Source organism: Rattus norvegicus, chromosome 12, assembly GCF_021556685.1.
Source record: "Rattus norvegicus strain SHRSP/BbbUtx chromosome 12, alternate assembly SHRSP_T2T, whole genome shotgun sequence".
NCBI lineage: Eukaryota > Metazoa > Chordata > Mammalia > Rodentia > Muridae > Rattus > Rattus norvegicus.
In genome coordinates this window covers 7,415,033-7,435,395 of record NC_141545.1, presented here as the reverse complement: position 1 = coordinate 7,435,395, position 20,363 = coordinate 7,415,033, and the positions used below count along the sequence as shown (strand labels likewise).

Below are 20,363 nucleotides of genomic sequence, written 5' to 3'. Positions count from 1 at the left end.
GCCTACAGCCATACCACCCTGAACGCGAACAATCTTGTCTGATCTAGGAAGCTAAGCAGGGTTGGGCCTGGTTAGTACGTGGATGGGAGACCACCTGGGATACCGGGTGCTGTAGGCTTTTTGGGGTTGGGGTTTTATCTCAGTGTTAGAGCGCTTGCCTAGAAATCAAAAGGGCCTGAGTTAGGGTCGGAGCTCAGGAGGAGCTCAGGAGCTCACAGCCTGTCCCCTTTTTATAGCCTGTTGACAGCATTTCTGATCTAGGCAGCTATGCACTTAGTCCCATACTGGCTGAATCTCCGCCTTATGATTCCTTGTTCCCATGTAAAATTTAAATCTTTCCCCAGCTTATCTCAGCTGTCCACCCCAAGATTCCCAGAAACAGCGAAACCAAGGTGCAATGGCTTCGCATTCACTAAGAAATCTCTCTATAGTGTTTCTTTTTATCCTAAGCCTTTTTCTTTTAAACAGCTCCTGAAGAGCCAGAAAAATTGGGTGAGTCTGAGAAGTCCCCATGCTCACTGTAGCAGCTCCGCAGCTAGTTTCGCTCCCCCCTACCTTGTGTTGTAGCAGCTCCACAGCTAGTTTCACTCCCCCCTACTGTGTGGGCTGTGAGCACAAGCACAGATCAAAAAATAACCTTGGCTATCACCGCCACTAGAGCGTGGTTCATAAAATTAAGTTTCTTACTCACTATATTTGTTCCATAGCCGGAGGCCTAATCTGGGGAACTTTTATTTACCAGCGGTTTCTTCTTCAAGACCTGTCAATTCATTCTCACTAAGCCCTGATTCACTAGACATTCTCAAGGTCAATGCCTTTAAAAAGGGATATATTTTGTTTGTCTCTAGGTCCTGATTATTACTCCTGTCTTTGTCTATCTTCTCCTTGGTCTTTTTTGTCTTTTTTTTTATTTCTTTTTCTCCCTTTATTTTCTTTCCTTCTTTTAAAACTTTCTCTCCTTGGAGAGGAGCCTCAAGAGAGAAAGACAAAACTCCCTGGCAGGGAGTTTTTCTCAAGCAAATTATTTTCCAGTTAAGCACCAACAGGACCAAGTAAAACTCCTTGACAAACAAATTAAACAGTTTCATGATTTCAAACACAGTCGTCAGTCCAAAGTCCAAAAACGAAACAAAAGCCAAAAAGACACTTGACAATACCACAGAAAACAAACCAGACAAACAAGACCAAGACAAAGCATCCTATAACCAATTTCCACAGATGCCTGGTACCTTCAGTACCTGGCCCAAACTGTAGCTTAACCTTAGCTGCTTCTGGGATGAGATGGACCATCTGATTCCACCTCCCAATGAAAGACCCCAGCTTAGCAGCAGTAACGCCATTTTGCAAGGCTGTACTTAAGATGACTGGTTCAGGGAAAGGTTAGAACACTGAGTATACAGCGGCTGCCAAGCAGGAGATGTTTGGTTGAAGGCCTGGCAACAGGATGACTGGGGTTGAGCACCTGACAATAAGAAAAAGCCCCGGGAGAGGTCCCACACCCTGGTGGGGGGCCGAGTCAGTTGTTATGTTTCAAGAAGGTAGCTAGGAAACTTGCCCCCAGGCTAAACTCTTGGGGGGCCGAGTCAGTTGTTATGTTTCAAGAAGGTAGCTAGGAAACTTGCCCCCGGGCTAAACTCTTGGGGGGCCGAGTCAGCCGTTATGTTTCAGGAAGGTAGCTAGGAAACTTGCCCCCGGGCTGAACCCTTTGGGGGCCGAGTCAGCCGTTATGTTTCAGGAAGGTAGCTAGGAAACATTAGAATCCACCAATGATATCCCTGTAACCATGCATCTGCTTCTGTATGCTTGCTTCTGCTCCCCAAAATCCTATAAAAAAGCCCATCCTTGGTTCCGTGGGCGCGCCAGTCCCCCGAGCGACTGAAGCGCCCACAGGTACCTGTGTATCCCGACAATAAATCAAATCCTCTTGCTGATTGCATCCTGTGGTGTCTCGGCCTGGTCATTGAAGTTGGAGGGTCTCCATCCCGAGGGAAAGTTCTCCCTGAGAGCTTTTCATTTGGTGCGTTGGCCGGGAAAGGAGATCCTCCACCCAGGGACCACCGACCACCCACTGGGAGGTAAGCCGGCCGACGTCTGTCTGTCTGTCTAATTTTGTCTCGTTCTACCTTATTCTGTCTGTTCTGTGAGCGCTCAGCCAGGTCTGTTCTGTGGGCGCTCAGCCAAGTCTGTTCTGTGAGCGCTCAGCCAGGTTTTGTGAGCGCTCAGCCAGGTCTGTTCTGTGAGCGCTCAGCCAGGTTGTTTGGAATTTGGGCGGGACGAAGAAGGAGCTGACGAGCTCGGACTTCTCGCCCCGCAGCCCTGGAAGACGTTCCAAGGGTGCTAGGGGCCCGACTTTTCGGGCCCCAATCTGGGACTCTGGTTAGAGGAGAAAGATCCGGACTAACGGCACCTCTGTCTGTATTTTTGGCTTTCAGAGGGCCCCGGACCTTTGCCACCTCTATCTGACTTTTTGCTTTCAGTTTGGTACCAAAGCCGTGCAGCACGCCTGTCTGTTGTTTGTTTGACTGTTGGTGTTGTTTGTTTTCTCTGTGTTCTAATCTTCCTTAGAACTAACATGGGACAGTCCCTAACAATGCCCCTAAGTCTCACTCTTGATCATTGGAAAGACGTCCACGACCGGGCACACAACCAGTCCGTCGAGGTTAAAAAAGGAAAATGGCAGACTCTCTGCACATCCGAGTGGCCCACCTTCGGAGCCGGATGGCCAGTGAATGGCACATTTAATAAGATCATTATTTTACAGGTTAAAGATCGGGTCGTCCACGGACATCCTGACCAGGTTCCTTATATTATCACTTGGGAGAGTCTTGCCTTATACCCCCGCCTTGGGCGGAACCCTTCGTGGACCCGAATTGGCCTCCCCTCAACCCCCAGCTTGTCCCCTCGGCCCCGCCCGGTTTGCTGGCCCCGTCTTCCTCTCTCTACCCCACTCTAATTAAATCAGAGCCTTCTAAGAAACCTGTCCTCCCGGCAGACCCAAACTCCCCTCTCATAGATCTTCTCTCTGAAGATCCTCCTCCCCCATATCGTTTACCTACAGGCCCGGCTGAAACGGAGGAGGCAGAGCTGCCGGCCAGATCAGTTGCCGGGCCACAGTCTGATAAGGGTTTCTCCCCTGTCGCAGGGAGATTGCGCAATAAGCGCGAGGTGATGCCAGATACAACCTCCCAGGCTTTTCCACTTAGACAGGGAACTGGTGGCCAGACCCAATACTGGCCGTTTTCAGCAGCTGACATTTACAATTGGAAACAACACAACCCTTCTTTCTCCAAAGATCCGGTGGCACTCACCGACCTAATAGAATCTGTTTTACTTACCCACCAGCCTACTTGGGATGACTGCCAACAGCTCTTACAGGCTCTCTTAACCTCAGAAGAAAAACAAAGAGTGTTCCTAGAGGCCAGAAAGCATGTTCTGGGAGATGATGGGCGTCCCACCCAGCTGCCTGAGGAAATTGATGCTGCATTCCCACTTAAGAGACCAAACTGGGATTTTAATACAGCCGAAGGTAAGGGACACCTACGCCTTTATCGCCAGTTGCTTCTAGCGGGTCTCCGAGGGGCTACACGACGCCCTACTAATTTGGCTCAGGTAAAACAGGTATTACAGGAAGCAGGGGAAACTCCCTCCGCCTTTCTAGAGAGACTTAAGGAGGCCTACCGTATGTACACTCCCTATGACCCAGATGACCCAGGACAAATGACGAGTGTCTCTATGTCCTTCATCTGGCAGGCTGCTCCAGATATCAGGACTAAGTTACAGAGGTTAGAAAATTTGCAGGGCTATACATTACAGGATTTACTTAAAGAAGCTGAAAGGATTTTTAATAAGAGAGAGACACAAGAAGAAAAAGAAGATAGAGTTCGCAGAGAGAGGGAAGAGAGAGATAAAAAAAGAAACAAAGAACTAAGTCGAATCTTGGCCGCCATAGTTCAGGGCCAAGAAAGGAAGGGAGATAGGGGGGGAGCTCGAAAGGGGCTGAAGCTGGATAAAGATCAATGTGGCTATTGCAAAGAGAAAGGGCACTGGGCCAGAGAGTGCCCCAAGAAGCCTGGCGGACCCTGAAAGCCTCGACCACGAACCTCCCTCTTGGCTCTAGATAAAGATTAGGGAGGTCAGGGCCAGGAGTCCCCCCCTGAGCCCAGGGTAACGCTTAAAGTTGGGGGGCAGCCGGTTACTTTCCTGGTAGACACAGGAGCCCAGCATTCAGTCCTCACTCAAGCTTCAGGACAACTCAGCGACCGGACGGCCTGGGTACAAGGAGCTACTGGTGAGAAACAATACCGATGGACTACGGACCGCCGGGTTCAGCTGGCTACCGGTAAGGTGACCCATTCCTTCTTACATGTTCCGGACTGCCCGTACCCTCTGCTGGGCTGTGACCTGCTCACCAAACTAAAAGCACAAATTCATTTTGAGGAAGGAGGGGCCCAAATAACTGGCCCCCACGGAACTCCCCTTCAAGTTCTAACCCTACAATTAGAGGATGAATATAGACTATATGAACTGGGACAGGACAAGCCACAATCCCAAGAAATAGGCACTTGGGTCACGAATTTTCCACTGGCTTGGGCAGAGACTGGTGGGATGGGGTTGGCGCTCCAACAGCCCCCCTTAATTATACAGTTAAAGGCCACTGCAACTCCAGTCTCCATAAAACAATACCCTCTGTCACATGAAGCTTATCAAGGCATAAGGCCTCACATTACGAGGCTTCTGGATCAAGGCATCCTAGTTCCCTGCCGGTCGCCTTGGAATACGCCTCTTCTGCCTGTAAAGAAACCCGGCACTGGAGATTATAGGCCAGTACAAGACTTGAGAGAGGTCAACAAGAGGGTAGAAGATATTCATCCGACTGTTCCAAACCCTTACAATTTGCTCAGTACACTGCCCCCTACACATACTTGGTATATGGTTTTGGACCTGAAAGATGCCTTCTTTTGCCTCCGGCTGAGCCCGAAAAGCCAACCCTTATTTGCCTTTGAGTGGAAAGACCCTGAAGTAGGGCTTTCAGGACAATTAACTTGGACAAGACTGCCTCAAGGGTTTAAAAACAGCCCAACGCTCTTTGATGAGGCCTTACATCGGGACTTAGCTGACTTTAGGGTTCAGCATCCCACCCTCATACTCCTGCAATATGTAGATGACCTCCTCCTAGCGGCCACTTCTGAAACTGCATGCCAACGGGGAACTGAATCCCTCTTACAGACTTTGGGACAATTGGGCTACCGAGCCTCTGCCAAAAAGGCTCAAATTTGCCAGACCCAGGTTACTTATTTAGGCTACCAGCTACGGGATGGACAGCGATGGCTGACCCCGGCCAGGAGACAGACTGTGGCCGGCATCCCTGCCCCCAAGAATGGCCGACAGCTACGAGAGTTCTTGGGGACAGCGGGATTCTGCCGCCTCTGGATTCCTGGGTTTGCTGAAATGGCAGCCCCTTTGTACCCCCTCACTAAACCGGGGGTGCTCTTCCAGTGGGGACCAGAGCAGCAAAAAGCATTTGAAAACATCAAACAGGCCTTATTGTCCTCCCCTGCCTTGGGTCTCCCTGATATTACCAAACCTTTTGAACTGTTCATCGATGAGAAACAGGGGTATGCTAAAGGGGTCCTAACACAAAGGTTGGGACCCTGGAAACGCCCTGTAGCCTACCTGTCTAAGAAATTGGACCCTGTGGCCTCCAGCTGGCCACCGTGCCTAAGGATGGTGGCTGCTATTGCTGTCCTGATCAAGGATGCTGGAAAATTGACTTTGGGACAGCCACTCACCATCCTAGCACCCCACGCAGTGGAGGCCTTGGTAAAGCAGCCCCCAGACCGCTGGCTCTCTAATTCCCGCATGACCCACTACCAAGCCTTGTTACTGGATGCAGAACGGGTTCAGTTTGGGCCCGTAGTCGCCCTCAATCCTGCCACCTTGCTTCCTCTACCAGAGGAGGCAGAACAACATGACTGCCTACAAATCCTCGCAGAAGTACATGGAACCAGGCCGGACCTATCGGACCAGCCTCTTCAGAATGCTGACCACACATGGTACACGGATGGCAGCAGCTTCTTGGCAGAGGGAGAGCGAAAGGCTGGAGCTGCGGTCACTACGGAGGACAAAGTAATTTGGGCAAAAGCCCTGCCTGCTGGTACCTCCGCACAACGGGCTGAACTCATCGCCTTGACTCAGGCGCTCAAGATGGCAAAAGGTAAGAGGCTAAATGTATATACAGACAGCCGCTATGCCTTTGCCACGGCACACATCCACGGGGAGATCTACCAGAGGCGGGGGCTGCTCACATCTGAGGGTAAAGATATTAAAAATAAGGCTGAAATTCTGGCCCTCTTAGAAGCCCTATTCTTGCCCAAAAGACTGAGTATTATGTATTGTCCAGGACACCAGAAGGGGCACAACCCAGAGGCACGAGGAAACCGGCTGGCCGATGCCACGGCGCGAGAAGTGGCCATGAGCAAACAAATCTTACCCTTAAATAGCCCAGACCAACCCACGCCCCCACCAGTGGGACAAACCAGTTGGGTTTATGCCCATGAGGACATAGAGCTCCTAGAAAAAATGGGGGCCATCTACCACCCTCAACTAAAACAGTGGGTCTACAAAGGAAAGACAGTTATGCCAATAAAAATGACTTTTGAATTGATCTCTTTTTTACACAAATTAACCCATTTGGGGTTTAAGAAGATGAAAACCTTACTAGATCGGGAAGAGATAAATCTGTGGTTTTTGAATCGGGACAAAGCGATACAAAAGGTGACTGAGAGTTGCAAAGCGTGCGCTCAGGTTAACCCGGGAAGGACCATGATTGGACAAGGAGTTCGTCCTAGGGGACACCGTCCCGGCATCCATTGGGAAATTGATTTTACTGAAATTAAACCAGGTATGTATGGATACAAGTATCTCCTAGTGTTTGTAGACACCTTCTCAGGATGGGTCGAAGCCTTCCCCACAAAGCACGAGACTGCAAAAATGGTCACCAAGAAGCTCCTCGAGGAAATCTTTCCCAGGTATGGCATGCCTCAAGCGTTGGGGTCGGACAACGGGCCCGCTTTCGTCTCCCACGTAAGTCAGTTGGTGGCCAAATTGCTGGGGATTGATTGGAAATTACATTGTGCCTATAGACCCCAGAGTTCAGGTCAGGTAGAACGCATGAATAGAACAATTAAGGAGACTTTATCCAAACTTACGCTTGCAACTGGCTCAAAGGATTGGGTGACCCTCCTTCCCCTAGTTCTCTATCGGGCCCGGAATACCCCGGGCCCCCATGGTCTAACTCCTTTTGAAATAATGTATGGAGCACCACCCCCATTTGTCCATTTCTTTGATTCAAACATTGCTGATTTCACTGACAGCCCTTCTCTGAGGGCCCATTTACAGGCCCTACAGATTGTGCAGAAAGACGTCTGGAGACCTTTGGCCGCTGCTTACCAGGACGAGCTTGAGCATCCGGTGGTGCCACACCCGTTCCAGATTGGAGACACCGTGTGGGTGCGCAGACACCAGACCAAGAATCTCGAGCCACGGTGGAAAGGACCCTACACCGTCCTCCTGACTACCCCGACCGCCCTAAAGGTAGACGGAGTTGCGGCTTGGATCCACGCATCACACGTCAAGGCAGTCCGGTCTGAGGAATTGACTAATCACAACACTACACCCCAGACATGGAGAGTTCAGCGCACTCCAAACCCCTTAAAGTTAAAACTCCTACGTGGCTCCTCCTAGTCCTTTTGTGGCCTAGAGTCAGTGGGGGAATAAGCCCCCACCACATTTATAACATTACCTGGATAGTCACTAATCTCATGACAGGAAGGCTGGCTAATGCTACCTCCGTAAGGGGGACACTGGCCGATGCCTTCCCTCCCTTATACTTTGACCTTTGTGATGTGATAGACTACAAGTGGGAGCCTGGCACTACCCATAATTGGCATCCCTCAACCACCTACTATGGTTGCGGTCCGGCTTCCCACAGCAAAGAGATCTACGTTTGCCCTGGACACAGAGTGAGCCGGCAGTGCGGAGGGCCGGGGAGTGGGTACTGTGCCCAGTGGGGATGTGAGACTACTGGGGATGCGTATTGGAAGCCATCCTCATCTTGGGACCTGATAACTCTGAAACGAGACGGTCGGCCTCCTTACACCTTGTGTAAACGGGACGCGAAATGCAATCCCCTCGTCCTCCACTTCACCGACTCAGGTAGAAGAGCGACCTGGGACGGGCCCAAATCTTGGGGCCTGCGCTTATACGTCACAGGGACCGATCCGGTGGGTCTGTTCTCTCTAAATAGACAAGTCTCTCCCCTGGCCACTCGACCCATTGGACCCAACCCAGTTCTACCAGATCAGAAGCCTCCCTCGCTCCCGGCACAAGCCCAACCCCCGTCATTGCCTAAGGTCACCCAGGCCCCTGGTAGTACTCCCACAAGCCCCTTCTCCACAACGGGGGGCTCCACCATTTTGATCTCCCCATCGCCAGGCACCGGGGATCGATTATTCAATTTGGTGGCTGGTGCATATCTGGCTCTCAACTATTCAGACCCTTTTAGGACTCAGGAGTGCTGGTTGTGTCTCGTTTCCGGTCCGCCCTATTATGAAGGGGTAGCAGTCATTGGAAATTACACCAACCTGACTGCTGCCCCAGACAGTTGTGCCAATACCCCCAGCCACAGACTAACTCTGCCCGAGGTCTCGGGACGAGGGCTCTGCTTGGGGAATGTACCCCACACACACCAGACCCTCTGCAACACCACTCAGAAGATTCCCATCGGGAACTACTTCCTGTCAGCCCCAAAAGGCACATACTGGGCCTGCAATACCGGACTAACACCCTGTATCTCAGCCACAGTCCTCAACCAATCCTCTGACTATTGTGTATTAGTAGAAATTTGGCCCAAAGTCACCTACCATGAATCCGAGTATATATACTCGTTTTTTGAGAAACAGACTCGTTTTCGACGAGAGCCTGCCACCCTGACTTTAGCTTTACTCCTAGGAGGAATCACCTTGGGGGGAGTGGCCACGGGTATAGGGACCGGGACCACTGCACTCATTGAAACTGGCCATTTCCGTCAGTTACAAGCAGCCATGAATGCAGATCTTAAAGCTATAGAAGAGTCTGTGAGTGCATTAGAAAAGTCCTTAACATCGTTGTCTGAAGTGGTCCTCCAAAATAGACGAGGGCTAGATATGTTGTTCCTCCGCGAGGGTGGATTATGTGCTGCTCTAAAAGAAGAGTGCTGTTTCTATGCAGACCATACTGGAATAGTAAGAGATAATATGGCTAAGCTTCGAGAACGCCTGGCCCAAAGACAAAAACTGTTTGATTCCCAACAGGGATGGTTCGAGGGGTGGTTTAACCGATCCCCTTGGTTTGCTACCCTCCTGTCTACCCTGATGGGACCCCTACTTATTCTTCTCCTAATTCTTCTTTTTGGACCCTGCATCCTTAATAGGCTGGTACAGTTCATGAGGGATAGACTTTCAGTCATTCAGACCCTCGTACTGACGCAGCAGTACCATAGGCTGAGACAACAAGAGACAGAAATTTCTTGACCAAGTTGAGTGAAAGATTTCACTCAAAGTTAGCAAAAAAATGGGGGAATGAAAGACCCCAGCTTAGCAGCAGTAACGCCATTTTGCAAGGCTGTACTTAAGATGACTGGTTCAGGGAAAGGTTAGAACACTGAGTATACAGCGGCTGCCAAGCAGGAGATGTTTGGTTGAAGGCCTGGCAACAGGATGACTGGGGTTGAGCACCTGACAATAAGAAAAAGCCCCGGGAGAGGTCCCACACCCTGGTGGGGGGCCGAGTCAGTTGTTATGTTTCAAGAAGGTAGCTAGGAAACTTGCCCCCAGGCTAAACTCTTGGGGGGCCGAGTCAGTTGTTATGTTTCAAGAAGGTAGCTAGGAAACTTGCCCCCGGGCTAAACTCTTGGGGGGCCGAGTCAGCCGTTATGTTTCAGGAAGGTAGCTAGGAAACTTGCCCCCGGGCTGAACCCTTTGGGGGCCGAGTCAGCCGTTATGTTTCAGGAAGGTAGCTAGGAAACATTAGAATCCACCAATGATATCCCTGTAACCATGCATCTGCTTCTGTATGCTTGCTTCTGCTCCCCAAAATCCTATAAAAAAGCCCATCCTTGGTTCCGTGGGCGCGCCAGTCCCCCGAGCGACTGAAGCGCCCACAGGTACCTGTGTATCCCGACAATAAATCAAATCCTCTTGCTGATTGCATCCTGTGGTGTCTCGGCCTGGTCATTGAAGTTGGAGGGTCTCCATCCCGAGGGAAAGTTCTCCCTGAGAGCTTTTCACCAACAGGATTCCAGAGTGTCCTCTTGCCCTAACGTCCATCCAATGGTCCACCATCAAAGACAAAGGGGTTGTCACAGTCTGCCCCATGGCAAAGAAAAAGAACACCAAACACAGAAACAGAATACAGACAACAGACACTAACATGTCCAAGCACACTCGTCCGCGCCTGACTTAAATAGGCAGCCAAACACGACCTCCGACGGAGTGGGATTCCTCATCCACTCCCGCCTAGGTAAAAGGAGCACTCCGTCTCCTTTGTTCCAGAAAACCACAGTCAGGTCCTCCTGACTGCCCACAGCTGGGCTCTCCCGACTGCTCTCCACCCGTGGAACATCTTCCAGGGCTGCAGCCTGTGGGACTGGGGCATCCCCCCTTCTGCGACCGCAGAGGCAGCTGCACAGAGTGGGAATACACGTCCACTCTCCTAGCACAGGGTGGGAATACACATCCACCTTCTAGCACAGGGCGGGAATACACATCCACCCCGGTGGGAATACACATCCACCTTCTTAACACCGACCGATACTGAGACACACACACACCCACACACGGCGGAACCAAAACAGAGACAGACTCAGACAGCGGCCGCACACTCAGACACAATTGGGGATTCCCCTTACCTCCAAGAAGGTCTTCAGAGTTGTGGGTGGTTGCAAGATCCCGGACAAGCCCCCAAATGAAAGACCCCCCAGAGCGGGGAGACCCCCCACTCAAATCTCGAGATGACGCAACCCCCAAGAACTCACGAGAAACCGATCTTGATGTAATAAACAAGAGGTGTATTTGAGGAACCAGAGCTCTGGGGACGACACGTATCTCACACAGGAGACAGAGGAGTCGACCCTGAAACTCAAAAGTCAGGGGTTTATATAGGGAAAGCTAGGGGCTTTTGGCGAGGTTACACACAATTGGCTCATTTAAACATAGCAGTGAGAACAAAGCAGAAGAGTACGTGCTAGAAGGCAGGGGCTTATCAGGGGCTGGAGGACATCTACTTAAAATATGACCCTGAGTAAGCTGGGGGAAATGTCCTCCTACCATTTGGTTTATGAGTCATTCCTGATAGCCTGAGCTGATTCCTGCATTCCTTTTCTTTATCTTTATGGCCTGCTAGTTCTGGCGGCAGGGCGGGACCCCATCCTGCCTAGACAGCGTTTAGCCCTTAGTCTGTGGATTTTGAAACTTACTCTTTTAATTTTATATTTTTAAACCTTAAATCCGTATAATTTTCCTTTCATTATCTATTAAGCATATCTGGGTTAGACAATCTGTGTTTGTTTACTTACTCATCCTAGATGAATCTAGCAAATAGAGTACACTGCGACTTAATGACAGTAGCAAAAACAAGGATAAACATATATTTAAGTCAGTGATCTTTAACTCTTTCACTGTTTAAAAATCATTATTTACCAAGGCAAAATAGAACAAAAGCGTATTCTAACTGGAAAGTGTCTTTGGAGTCTTAAGTCAGTTTGTCTTAAGGCAGTGAGGTGGGAACTGCGCATAACAAAGATGGTGGATGGTCATGGGGCTGCCCTTAGTTAAGATGGCGCTGAAACTACAGTCTGCCATGTGACTGCCCTTAGGTAAGATGGCGCTGAAGCAATTGCATGGTAAAACCTTATCTGCCCACAATAAAGATATCGGACAGTCACAGGACTGCTCCTAGTTAAGACACCCCTGAAGTGGCAGTTCTGCCCGGAGGAAAGTCGTGTGTTTGTTATGTCTTGGAATGGCAGAAGTGGTTATGCATCAGCAGATGAAAACATAAAAACACACAGAGACAAACAGGCACGTTTTTTTGGCCTGGTGGACATAGCCCTTTTCCTGTCACCACAGACAACCTTTGTTGCTGTGCAGAGAGTAGCTCGGCTGTGACCCCTGGCTTACAAGCGTTGTGTACCTACATCACGGAGCACCGGGTAGGGGAAGTGCATGCTGTCCTTATTGTCAGAGCTTCAGCCAGCTGGCCTGGCTGCTGTGGAGTTGGGCTGGGCAGGGAGCAAGAGAGCAAGGCAGAAAGCGGAGAGCTGAGGCTAGTCTGGTGGCAGTGGTAGGGAGCGAGAGAGCGAGAGGCAGCAGCAGAGTCAGGAGTTATGGGAACCGGGAGTGGAGAGCAAGCTGCAAGAGAATTAGGGGGGAGGGGAAAAGCCCAGAAATGGCTGGTGAGGGACTTGGATAAGTGTGTTTTTAAAGCGCCAGTAAGTTGGCATTTAGTTATTGCTTGGTGGGAATAGAAGCCAAATTTAGCCGGTGATTAGACCGGGAAGCATGGGGTGAAGACATTCCTTCTGGGTGAGAGTAGAGGCTAGCAATCTGTCCGTTTCGGCATCCTGGGGACAAAGGCAGTAGCTAGAAATAATAGCCAGCCAGACCATTAGGTTTTCACAAAGTGAACTTGAGGGCCGAGCTCAGGGCAAGTGCCCTGAGCGATTTTGAGAGAGTGGTTCACCCAGGCCTGGGGTTTCATAACAACGAGAAAAGGAACTGGACTCAGAGGAGAGGAAGAATCTCACCCAAGAGAAAATGTCGTAGAAGGAAGGGTCAATGGGAAGGCCATTCATAAAGACTGTGAATGCCTCCATCCCCAAGGAACCCCAAGGCTGGGGGCTCAATAGCCCTCCCCTGGGACCAGGGGACATTTATGCTGACCAGTGTGCGGAGGGAGCTTACCAATTCACCAGTGTTTGAATAGATAGGTCTATCAAGCGGTCTGATTTGGCTGGAATTCCGTATGCTGGTACGGGAGCTTCTACTCTGCGAGCTTCTACCCTGAGTCTCACAGCACCAGTGTTACAGTTTTTAAAAGTGGAGCTGGATGCGTTGATAGAGGTGAGTATGGTGAGCTGGGCGGAGTGCCTCTGTGGGCCCAGGCTGAGGCATCCCTTCCCCCTGAAGTGCCAGCCGTGCAATGAATATAGTATAGAATAGAGTTTATTTAGGGCGTGGGAAGTGGAGTTGGGAAGGGAGTAGAGACAGAGAGAGAGAGAGAGACAGGGGCGACTGAGGGTGAGGAAGAAGAGGGGGAGGAGCTGAAGGAGGGGAAGGAGGGGGAAGAGGAAGAGGAAGAGGAAGAGGGGAGGTGGTGAAGGAGGAGGTGGAGGAGGGGGAGAAAGAGGAGGTGGAGGAGAAGGTTAAGGAGCAGGGAGGAGGAAGAGGTGGGGGAGGAGGTGGAGGAGGGGGGAGGAGGAGAGGGAGGAGATGGGAGAAGAAGGAGGAGAGGCCAATCAGGAACACGTGGAGAGAGAGGGTGTAGGGGGAAGGGGAGAAAGAGGTCAGGGAGAAAAGGGCAGAGAGTAAGAGGGTTGGGCAAGCAGTCCCTTCTATAGTGAGTCTGGTATACCTAGCCAGATAACTGTGGGGCAGAGCCTAGAGGAATGCCAGTGTAAGAGTCGGAAGACCCCCCCACTCAATAAGGCCACAGAGACTGGAATCACTGTAAGCCGCAAGAAGTTCATTGTTCCAACGTACAGTTGGGGTCCCCCAGCACGCAGGCAAGAGGAGACCCCCGAGCTCACAAAGCACACACTTTTTATAAACATTTTGGCGGGGAATTCAGCAGTCGCCTGAGTTGGACGACTGTGATTGGTTACCCTGAGCAACGTTTAAAATTATTGGTCAACTCGAATGGGAAGGTTGTCTCCTACATTTGGCACTGTCCGGCCCATCTTGTGGAATTTGTGGTATTTCCTGTGACCTGCTATTTCTGACAGGGTTCTCACACTAACACTAAGGGCTGGCCAATTGGAGTTAAGATGAAACATCGTACGTAACAACTCGGGATCATCAGTAGGAAAGTAAATTCTAATAGCATAGAGGGTAAGCAGCTACCCAGCTCTTGTGCTGTTTAAGGTTTACTGAAATATAAAGGTTGTGTGTGTCCTAACGGGGAACTAAATGGTCAAAGGCAGGGTAGAAACCCCAGATTGGGATTAAATAATTTCTACAAAAATAATGGCACCTCAACGTCTGGCAAAAACGCAACTTTAAAAAAAAAAAAACAGGGGCTGGGGATTTAGCTCAGTGGTAGAGCGCTTGCCTAGGAAGCGCGAGGCCCTGGGTTCGATCCCCAGCTCCGAAAAAAAGAACAAAAAAAAAAAACCAATTCAGATCCCCAAATGGAAAATGCACGCTGTCCCTTTAGGTTTAGGAGGTGGGAGAATTGATTTTTAGCCTCACGGTATTTCCCCAAGCTGCGCCATGTTCGAACAAAATCTGTGCTAATTTGGCGTGCATGGTTCTGGGGTTCATAGCATGAGTACGCTAAGACACCGCTGCACTCCCCAAACTGAACCAAACAGCACACCAAGCAGCAAGCTTCAGCCTGAGGTCTTCCCAGATGCTGCTCTGTGCTACTATGGAAATGCGGCTTAATCTCCAGGATGCTAAAAGCCCCTGTAGACAGTGTAGAAAGCAAGGCATCCTGCAATCAAAAAAGTATAGAGAATAAAATAAACCGGGCTAGAGGGATGGCTCAGCATTTAAGAGCACTGACTTCTGTTCCAGAGGTCCTGAGTTCAATTCCCAGCAACCGCATGATGGCTCACAAGCATCTGTAATGGGATGTGATGGCCTCTTCTGCTGTGTCTGAAGACAGCTAGAACATACTCCTATACATTAAATAAATACATAAATAAATAAAAAAAATTAAGATGTCAATGCTATCTTAAGCAACTGGTTTCTTTCAACGTGGGCTCCACGGGAATTCTGGGACTGTTTAGCCTATCACGTGACACTTACGTTGGCCTGAAGAGAGGCTTATGCAGTAAATCGAAGGGAATTTCAATGACGTTAAATGTAGGAAAGGAAATTAATTTAATTTATATAAAGAGGAAGGGGATATGAGTATATTTATTTATCCACGGAGATACTAATCTCCATGGAAGGGGGACTTCATAGATGGAAATTGCTTTAAATGTTTTTAAGGGGACATGAATGAATAAATAAATCCAGGCCTTTGATCTCAATGCTTACGAGACAAAGGCAAGGATAGTTAGATCGCTTGGGAGCCTGAAGCCAACCTAATCTACAAGCAAATCCAGGCCAGCTTGGGCCACACAGAGAAACCCAATCTCAATAAATTATAATAATTGTTTTAAATAGTTTTAACTCTTAATTTCTTTCCTGGCTTACAAATAAAGCACTTCCATGTCATACCCCAATTTTTCATTCTTTTTCTTTCTATGCGAAATGGCCAAAATTCATCAGCTTTTGGAACCATGTGGAAGTATTTGCAAGAAGAAGAAAAACACATAACAAGACTAGAAGACAGAAACTGGGGCTTGGAAAAATCTAGCTGATTTATAATAATTTATTCTTGCCGGCTTAACATGCTTTCTGAGTCTACCACTTACCCCTTGCCCTGGTGAAAGACCCCAGCTTAGCAGCAGTAACGCCATTTTGCAAGGCTATATTTAAGATGACTGGTTCAGAGAAAGGTTAGAACACTGAGTACACAGCGGCTGCCAAACAAGATGTGTTTGGTTGAAGGCCTGGCAACAGGAGGACTGCCGTTGAGCACCTGACAATGAGAAAAGCCCCGGGAGAGGTCCCACACCCTGGTGGGGGGCCGAGTCAGCCGTTATGTTCCAAGAAGGTAGCTAAGAAACTTGCCCCCAGGCTGAACCCTTGGGGGGCCGAGTCAGTCCTTATGTTTCGGGAAGGTAGCTAGGAAACTTGCCCCCGGGCTAAACCCTTGCCATATTAGAATCCACCAATTATATCCCTGTAACCATGCATCTGCTTCTGTATGCTTGCTTCTGCTCCCCAAAATCCTATAAAAGCCCATCCTTGGTTCCATGGGGCGCGCCAGTCCCCCGAGTGACTGAAGCGCCCGCAGGTGCCTGTGCCTGTGTATCCCGACAATAAACCAAATCCTCTTGCTGATTGCATCCTGTGGTGTCTCGGTCTGGTCTTTGGAGTTAGAGGGTCTCCATCCCGAGGGAAAGTTCTCCCTGAGAGCTTTTCATTTGGTGCATTGGCCGGGAAAGGAGATCCTCCACCCAGGGACCACCGACCACCCACTGGGAGGTAAGCCGGCCGGCGTCTGTCTGTCTGTCTGATTTTGTCTCGTTCTGCCTTATTCTGTCTGTTCTGTGAGCGCTCAGCCAGGTCTGTTCTGTGAGCGCTCAGCCAGGTCTGTTCTGTGAGCGCTCAGCCAGGTTCTGTGAGCGCTCAGCCGGGTCTGTTCTGTGAGCGCTCAGCCAGGTCTGTTCTGTGAGCGCTCAGCCAGGTTGTTTGGAATTTGGGCGGGACGAAGAAGGAGCTGAGGAGCTCGGACTTCTTGCCCCGCAGCCCTGGAAGACGTTCCAAGGGTGTTAGGGGCCCGACTTTTCGGGGCCCAATCTGGGAGAGGAGAAAGATCCGGACTAACGGCACCTCTGTCTGTATTTTTGGCTTTCAGAGGGCCCCGGACCTTTGCCACCTCCATCTGACTTTTTGCTTTCAGTTTGGTACCAAAGCCGTGCAGCACGCCTGTCTGTTGTTTGTTTGACTGTTGGTGTTGTTTGTTTTCTCTGTGTTCTAATCTTCCTTAGAACTAACATGGGACAGTCCCTAACAACGCCCCTAAGTCTCACTCTTGATCATTAGAAAGACGTCCACGACCGGACACACAACCAGTCCATCGAGGTTAAAAAAGGAAAATGACAGACTCTCTACACATCCGAGTGGCCCACTTTCGGATATTATCACTTGAGAGAGTCTCGCCTTAACCCCCCCCCCAGGCGGAACCCTTCGTGGACCCGAATTGGCCTCCCCTCAACCCCCAGCCTGTCCCCTCGGCCCCGCCCGGTCTGCCAGCCACGTCTTCCTCTCTCTACCTTTGTGAAATCAGAGCCTTCTAAGAAACCTGTCCTCCCGGCAGACCCAAACTCCCCTCTCATAGATCTTCTCTCTGACAGGCCCGGCTGAAACGGAGGAGGCAGAGCCGCCGGCCAGATCAGTTGCCGGGCCACAGTCTGATAAGGGTTTCTCCCCTGTCGCAGGGAGATTGCGCAATAAGCGCGAGGTGATGCCAGATTCAACCTCCCAGGCTTTCCCACTTAGACAGGGAACCGGTGGCCAGACCCAATACTGGCCGTTTTCAGCAGCTGACATTTACAATTGGAAACAACACAACCCTTCTTTCTCCAAAGATCCGGTGGCATTCACCGTCCTAATAGAATCTGTTTTACTTACCCACCAGCCTACTTGGGATGACTGCCAACAGCTCTTACAGGCCCTCTTAACCTCAGAAAAAAAAAAAACAAGGAGTGTTCCTAGAGGCTAGAAAGCATGTTCTGGGAGATGATGGGCATCCCACCCAGCTGCCTGAAGACCAAACTGGGATTTTAATACAGCTGAAGGTAAGGGACACCTACGCCTTTATCGCCAGTTGCTTCTAGCGGGTCTCCGAGGGGCTATGACGCCCTACTAATTTGGCTCAGGTAAAACAGGTATTACAGGAAGCAGGGGAAACTCCCTCCGCCTTTCTAGAGAGACTTAAGGAGGCCTACCGTATGTACACTCCCTATGACCCAGATGACCCAGGACAAATGACGAGTGTCTCTATGTCCTTCATCTGGCAGGCTGCTCCAGATATCAGGACTAAGTTACAGAGGTTAGAAAATTTACAGGGCTATACATTACAGGATTTACTTAAAGAAGCTAAAAAGATTTTTAATAAGAGAGAGATAAAAAAAGAAACAAAGAATTGAGTCGAATCTTGGCCGCCGTAGTTCAGGGCCAAAAAAGGAAGGGAGATAGGGGGGAGCTCGAAAGGGGCTGAAGCTGGATAAAGATCAATGTGCCTATTACAAAGAGAAATGGCACTGGGCCAGAGAGTGCCCCAAGAAGCCTGGTGGACCCCGAAAGCCTCGACCACGAACCTCCCTCTTGGCTCTAGATAAAGATTAGGGAGGTCAGGGCCAGGAGCCCCCCCCCCTGAGCCCAGGGTAACGCTTAAAGTTGGGGGGCAGCCGGTTACTTTCCTGGTAGACACAGGACCCCAGCATTCAGTCCTCACCCAAGCTTCAGGACAACTCAGCGACCGGACGGCCTGGGTACAAAGAGCTACTGGTGAGAAACAATACCGATGGACTATGGACCGCCGGGTTCAGCTGGCTACCGGTAAGGTGACCCATTCCTTCTTACATGTTCCGGACTGCCCGTACCCTCTGCTGGGCCGTGACCTGCTCACCAAACTAAAAGCACAAATTCATTTTGAGGAAAGAGGGGCCCGAATAACTGGCCCCCACGGAACTCCCCTTCAAGTTCTATGAATATAGACTATATGAACTGGGACAGGACAAGCCACAATCCCTAGAAATAGACACTTGGGTCACGAATTTTCCACTGGCTTGGGCAGAGACTGGTGGGATGGGGTTGGCGCTCCAACAGCCCCCCTTAATTACAACTCCAGTCTCCATAAAACAATACCCCCTGTCACATGAAGCTTATCAAGGTATAAGGCCTCACATTACGAGGCTTCTAGATCAAGGCATCCTAATCCCCTGCCGGTCGCCTTGGAATACGCCTCTTCTGCCTGTTAAGAAACCTGGCACTGGAGCTTATAGGCCAATACAAGACTTGAGAAAGGTCAACAAGAGGATAGAAGATATTCATCCGACTGTTCCAAACCCTTACAATTTGCTCCTGACTTTAGGGTTCAACATCCCACCCTCATACTCCTACAAACCTTTTGAACTGTTCATCGATGAGAAACAGGGGTATGCTAAAGGGGTCCTAACACAAAGGTTGGGACCCTGAAAACGCCCTGTGGCCTACCTGTCTAAGAAATTGGACCCTGTGGCCTCCGGCTGGCCACCGTGCCTAAAGATGGTGGCTGCTATTGCTGTCCTGATCAAGGACGCTGGAAAATTGACTTTGGGACAGCCACTCACCATCCTAGCACCCCACGCAGTGGAGGCCTTGGTAAAGCAGCCCCCAGACCGCTGGCTCTCTAATTCTCACACCAAGCCTTGTTACTGGATGCAGAACGGGTTCAGTTTGGGCCCGTAGTCGCCCTCAATCCTGCCACCTTGCTTCCTCTACCAGAGGAGACAGAACAGCATGACTGACTACAAATCCTCGCAGAAATACATAGAACCAGGCCGGACCTATCGGACCAGCCTCTTCAGAATGCTGACCACACATGGTACACGGATGACAACAGCTTCTTGGCAGAGGGAGAACAAAAAGGCTGGAGCTGCGGTCACTACGGAGGACAAAGTGATTTGGGTGAAAGCCCTGCCTGCTAATAACTCTGCACAACGGGCTGAACTCATCGCCTTGACTCAGGCGCTCAAGATGACAAAAGGTAAGAGGCTAAATATATATACAGACAGCCGTTATGCCTTTGCCACGGCACACATCCATGGGGAGATCTACCGGAGGTGGGGGCTGCTCACATCTGAGGGTAAAGATATTAAAATTCTGGCCCTCTTAGAAGCCCTATTCTTGCCCAAAAGACTGAATATTATATATTGTCCAGGACACCAGAAAGGGCACAACCCAGAGGCACAAAGAAACCGGCTGGCCGATGCCACGGCGTGAGAAGCGGCCATGAACAAACAAATCTTGCCCTTAAATAGCCCAGACCAACCCACGCCCCCACCAGTGGGACAAACCAGTTGGGTTTATGCCCATGAGGACATAGAGCTCCTAAAAAAAAAATGGGGGCCATCTACCACCCTCAACTAAAACAGTGGGTCTACAAAGGAAAGACAGTTATGCCAATAAAAATGACTTTTAAATTGATCTCCTTTTTACATAAATTAACCCATTTGGGGTTTAAAAAGATGACTAGATCAAGAAGAGATAAATCTGTGTTTTTTAAATCGGGACAAAGCGATACAAAAGGTGACTGAGAGTTACAAAGCGTGCGCTCAGGTTAACCCGAGAAGGACCATGATTGGACAAGGAGTTCGTCCTAGGGGACACCGTCCCGACATCCATTGAGAAATTGATTTTACTGAAATTAAACCAGGTATATATGGATACAAGTATCTCCTAGTGTTTATAGACACCTTCTCAGGATGGGTCGAAGCCTTCCCCATG

At 50.0% G+C, this 20,363-nt stretch overlaps 1 protein-coding gene and 1 pseudogene across 1 annotated transcript; both read left to right on the top strand.

Annotated features, from left to right (window-relative positions):
- Positions 1-118, top strand: LOC120096076 (5S ribosomal RNA; annotated as a pseudogene).
- Positions 119-3,168: 3,050 nt separating this feature from the next.
- LOC148002010 (uncharacterized) lies at positions 3,169-10,247 on the top strand. The gene is made up of 2 exons (XM_087579481.1): positions 3,169-3,526; positions 5,993-10,247. The coding sequence occupies exons 1-2, from the start codon at positions 3,169-3,171 to the stop codon at positions 7,741-7,743; spliced, it is 2,109 nt and encodes a 702-aa protein (XP_087435607.1). The 3' UTR covers positions 7,744-10,247.
- Positions 10,248-20,363: the final 10,116 nt, after the last annotated feature.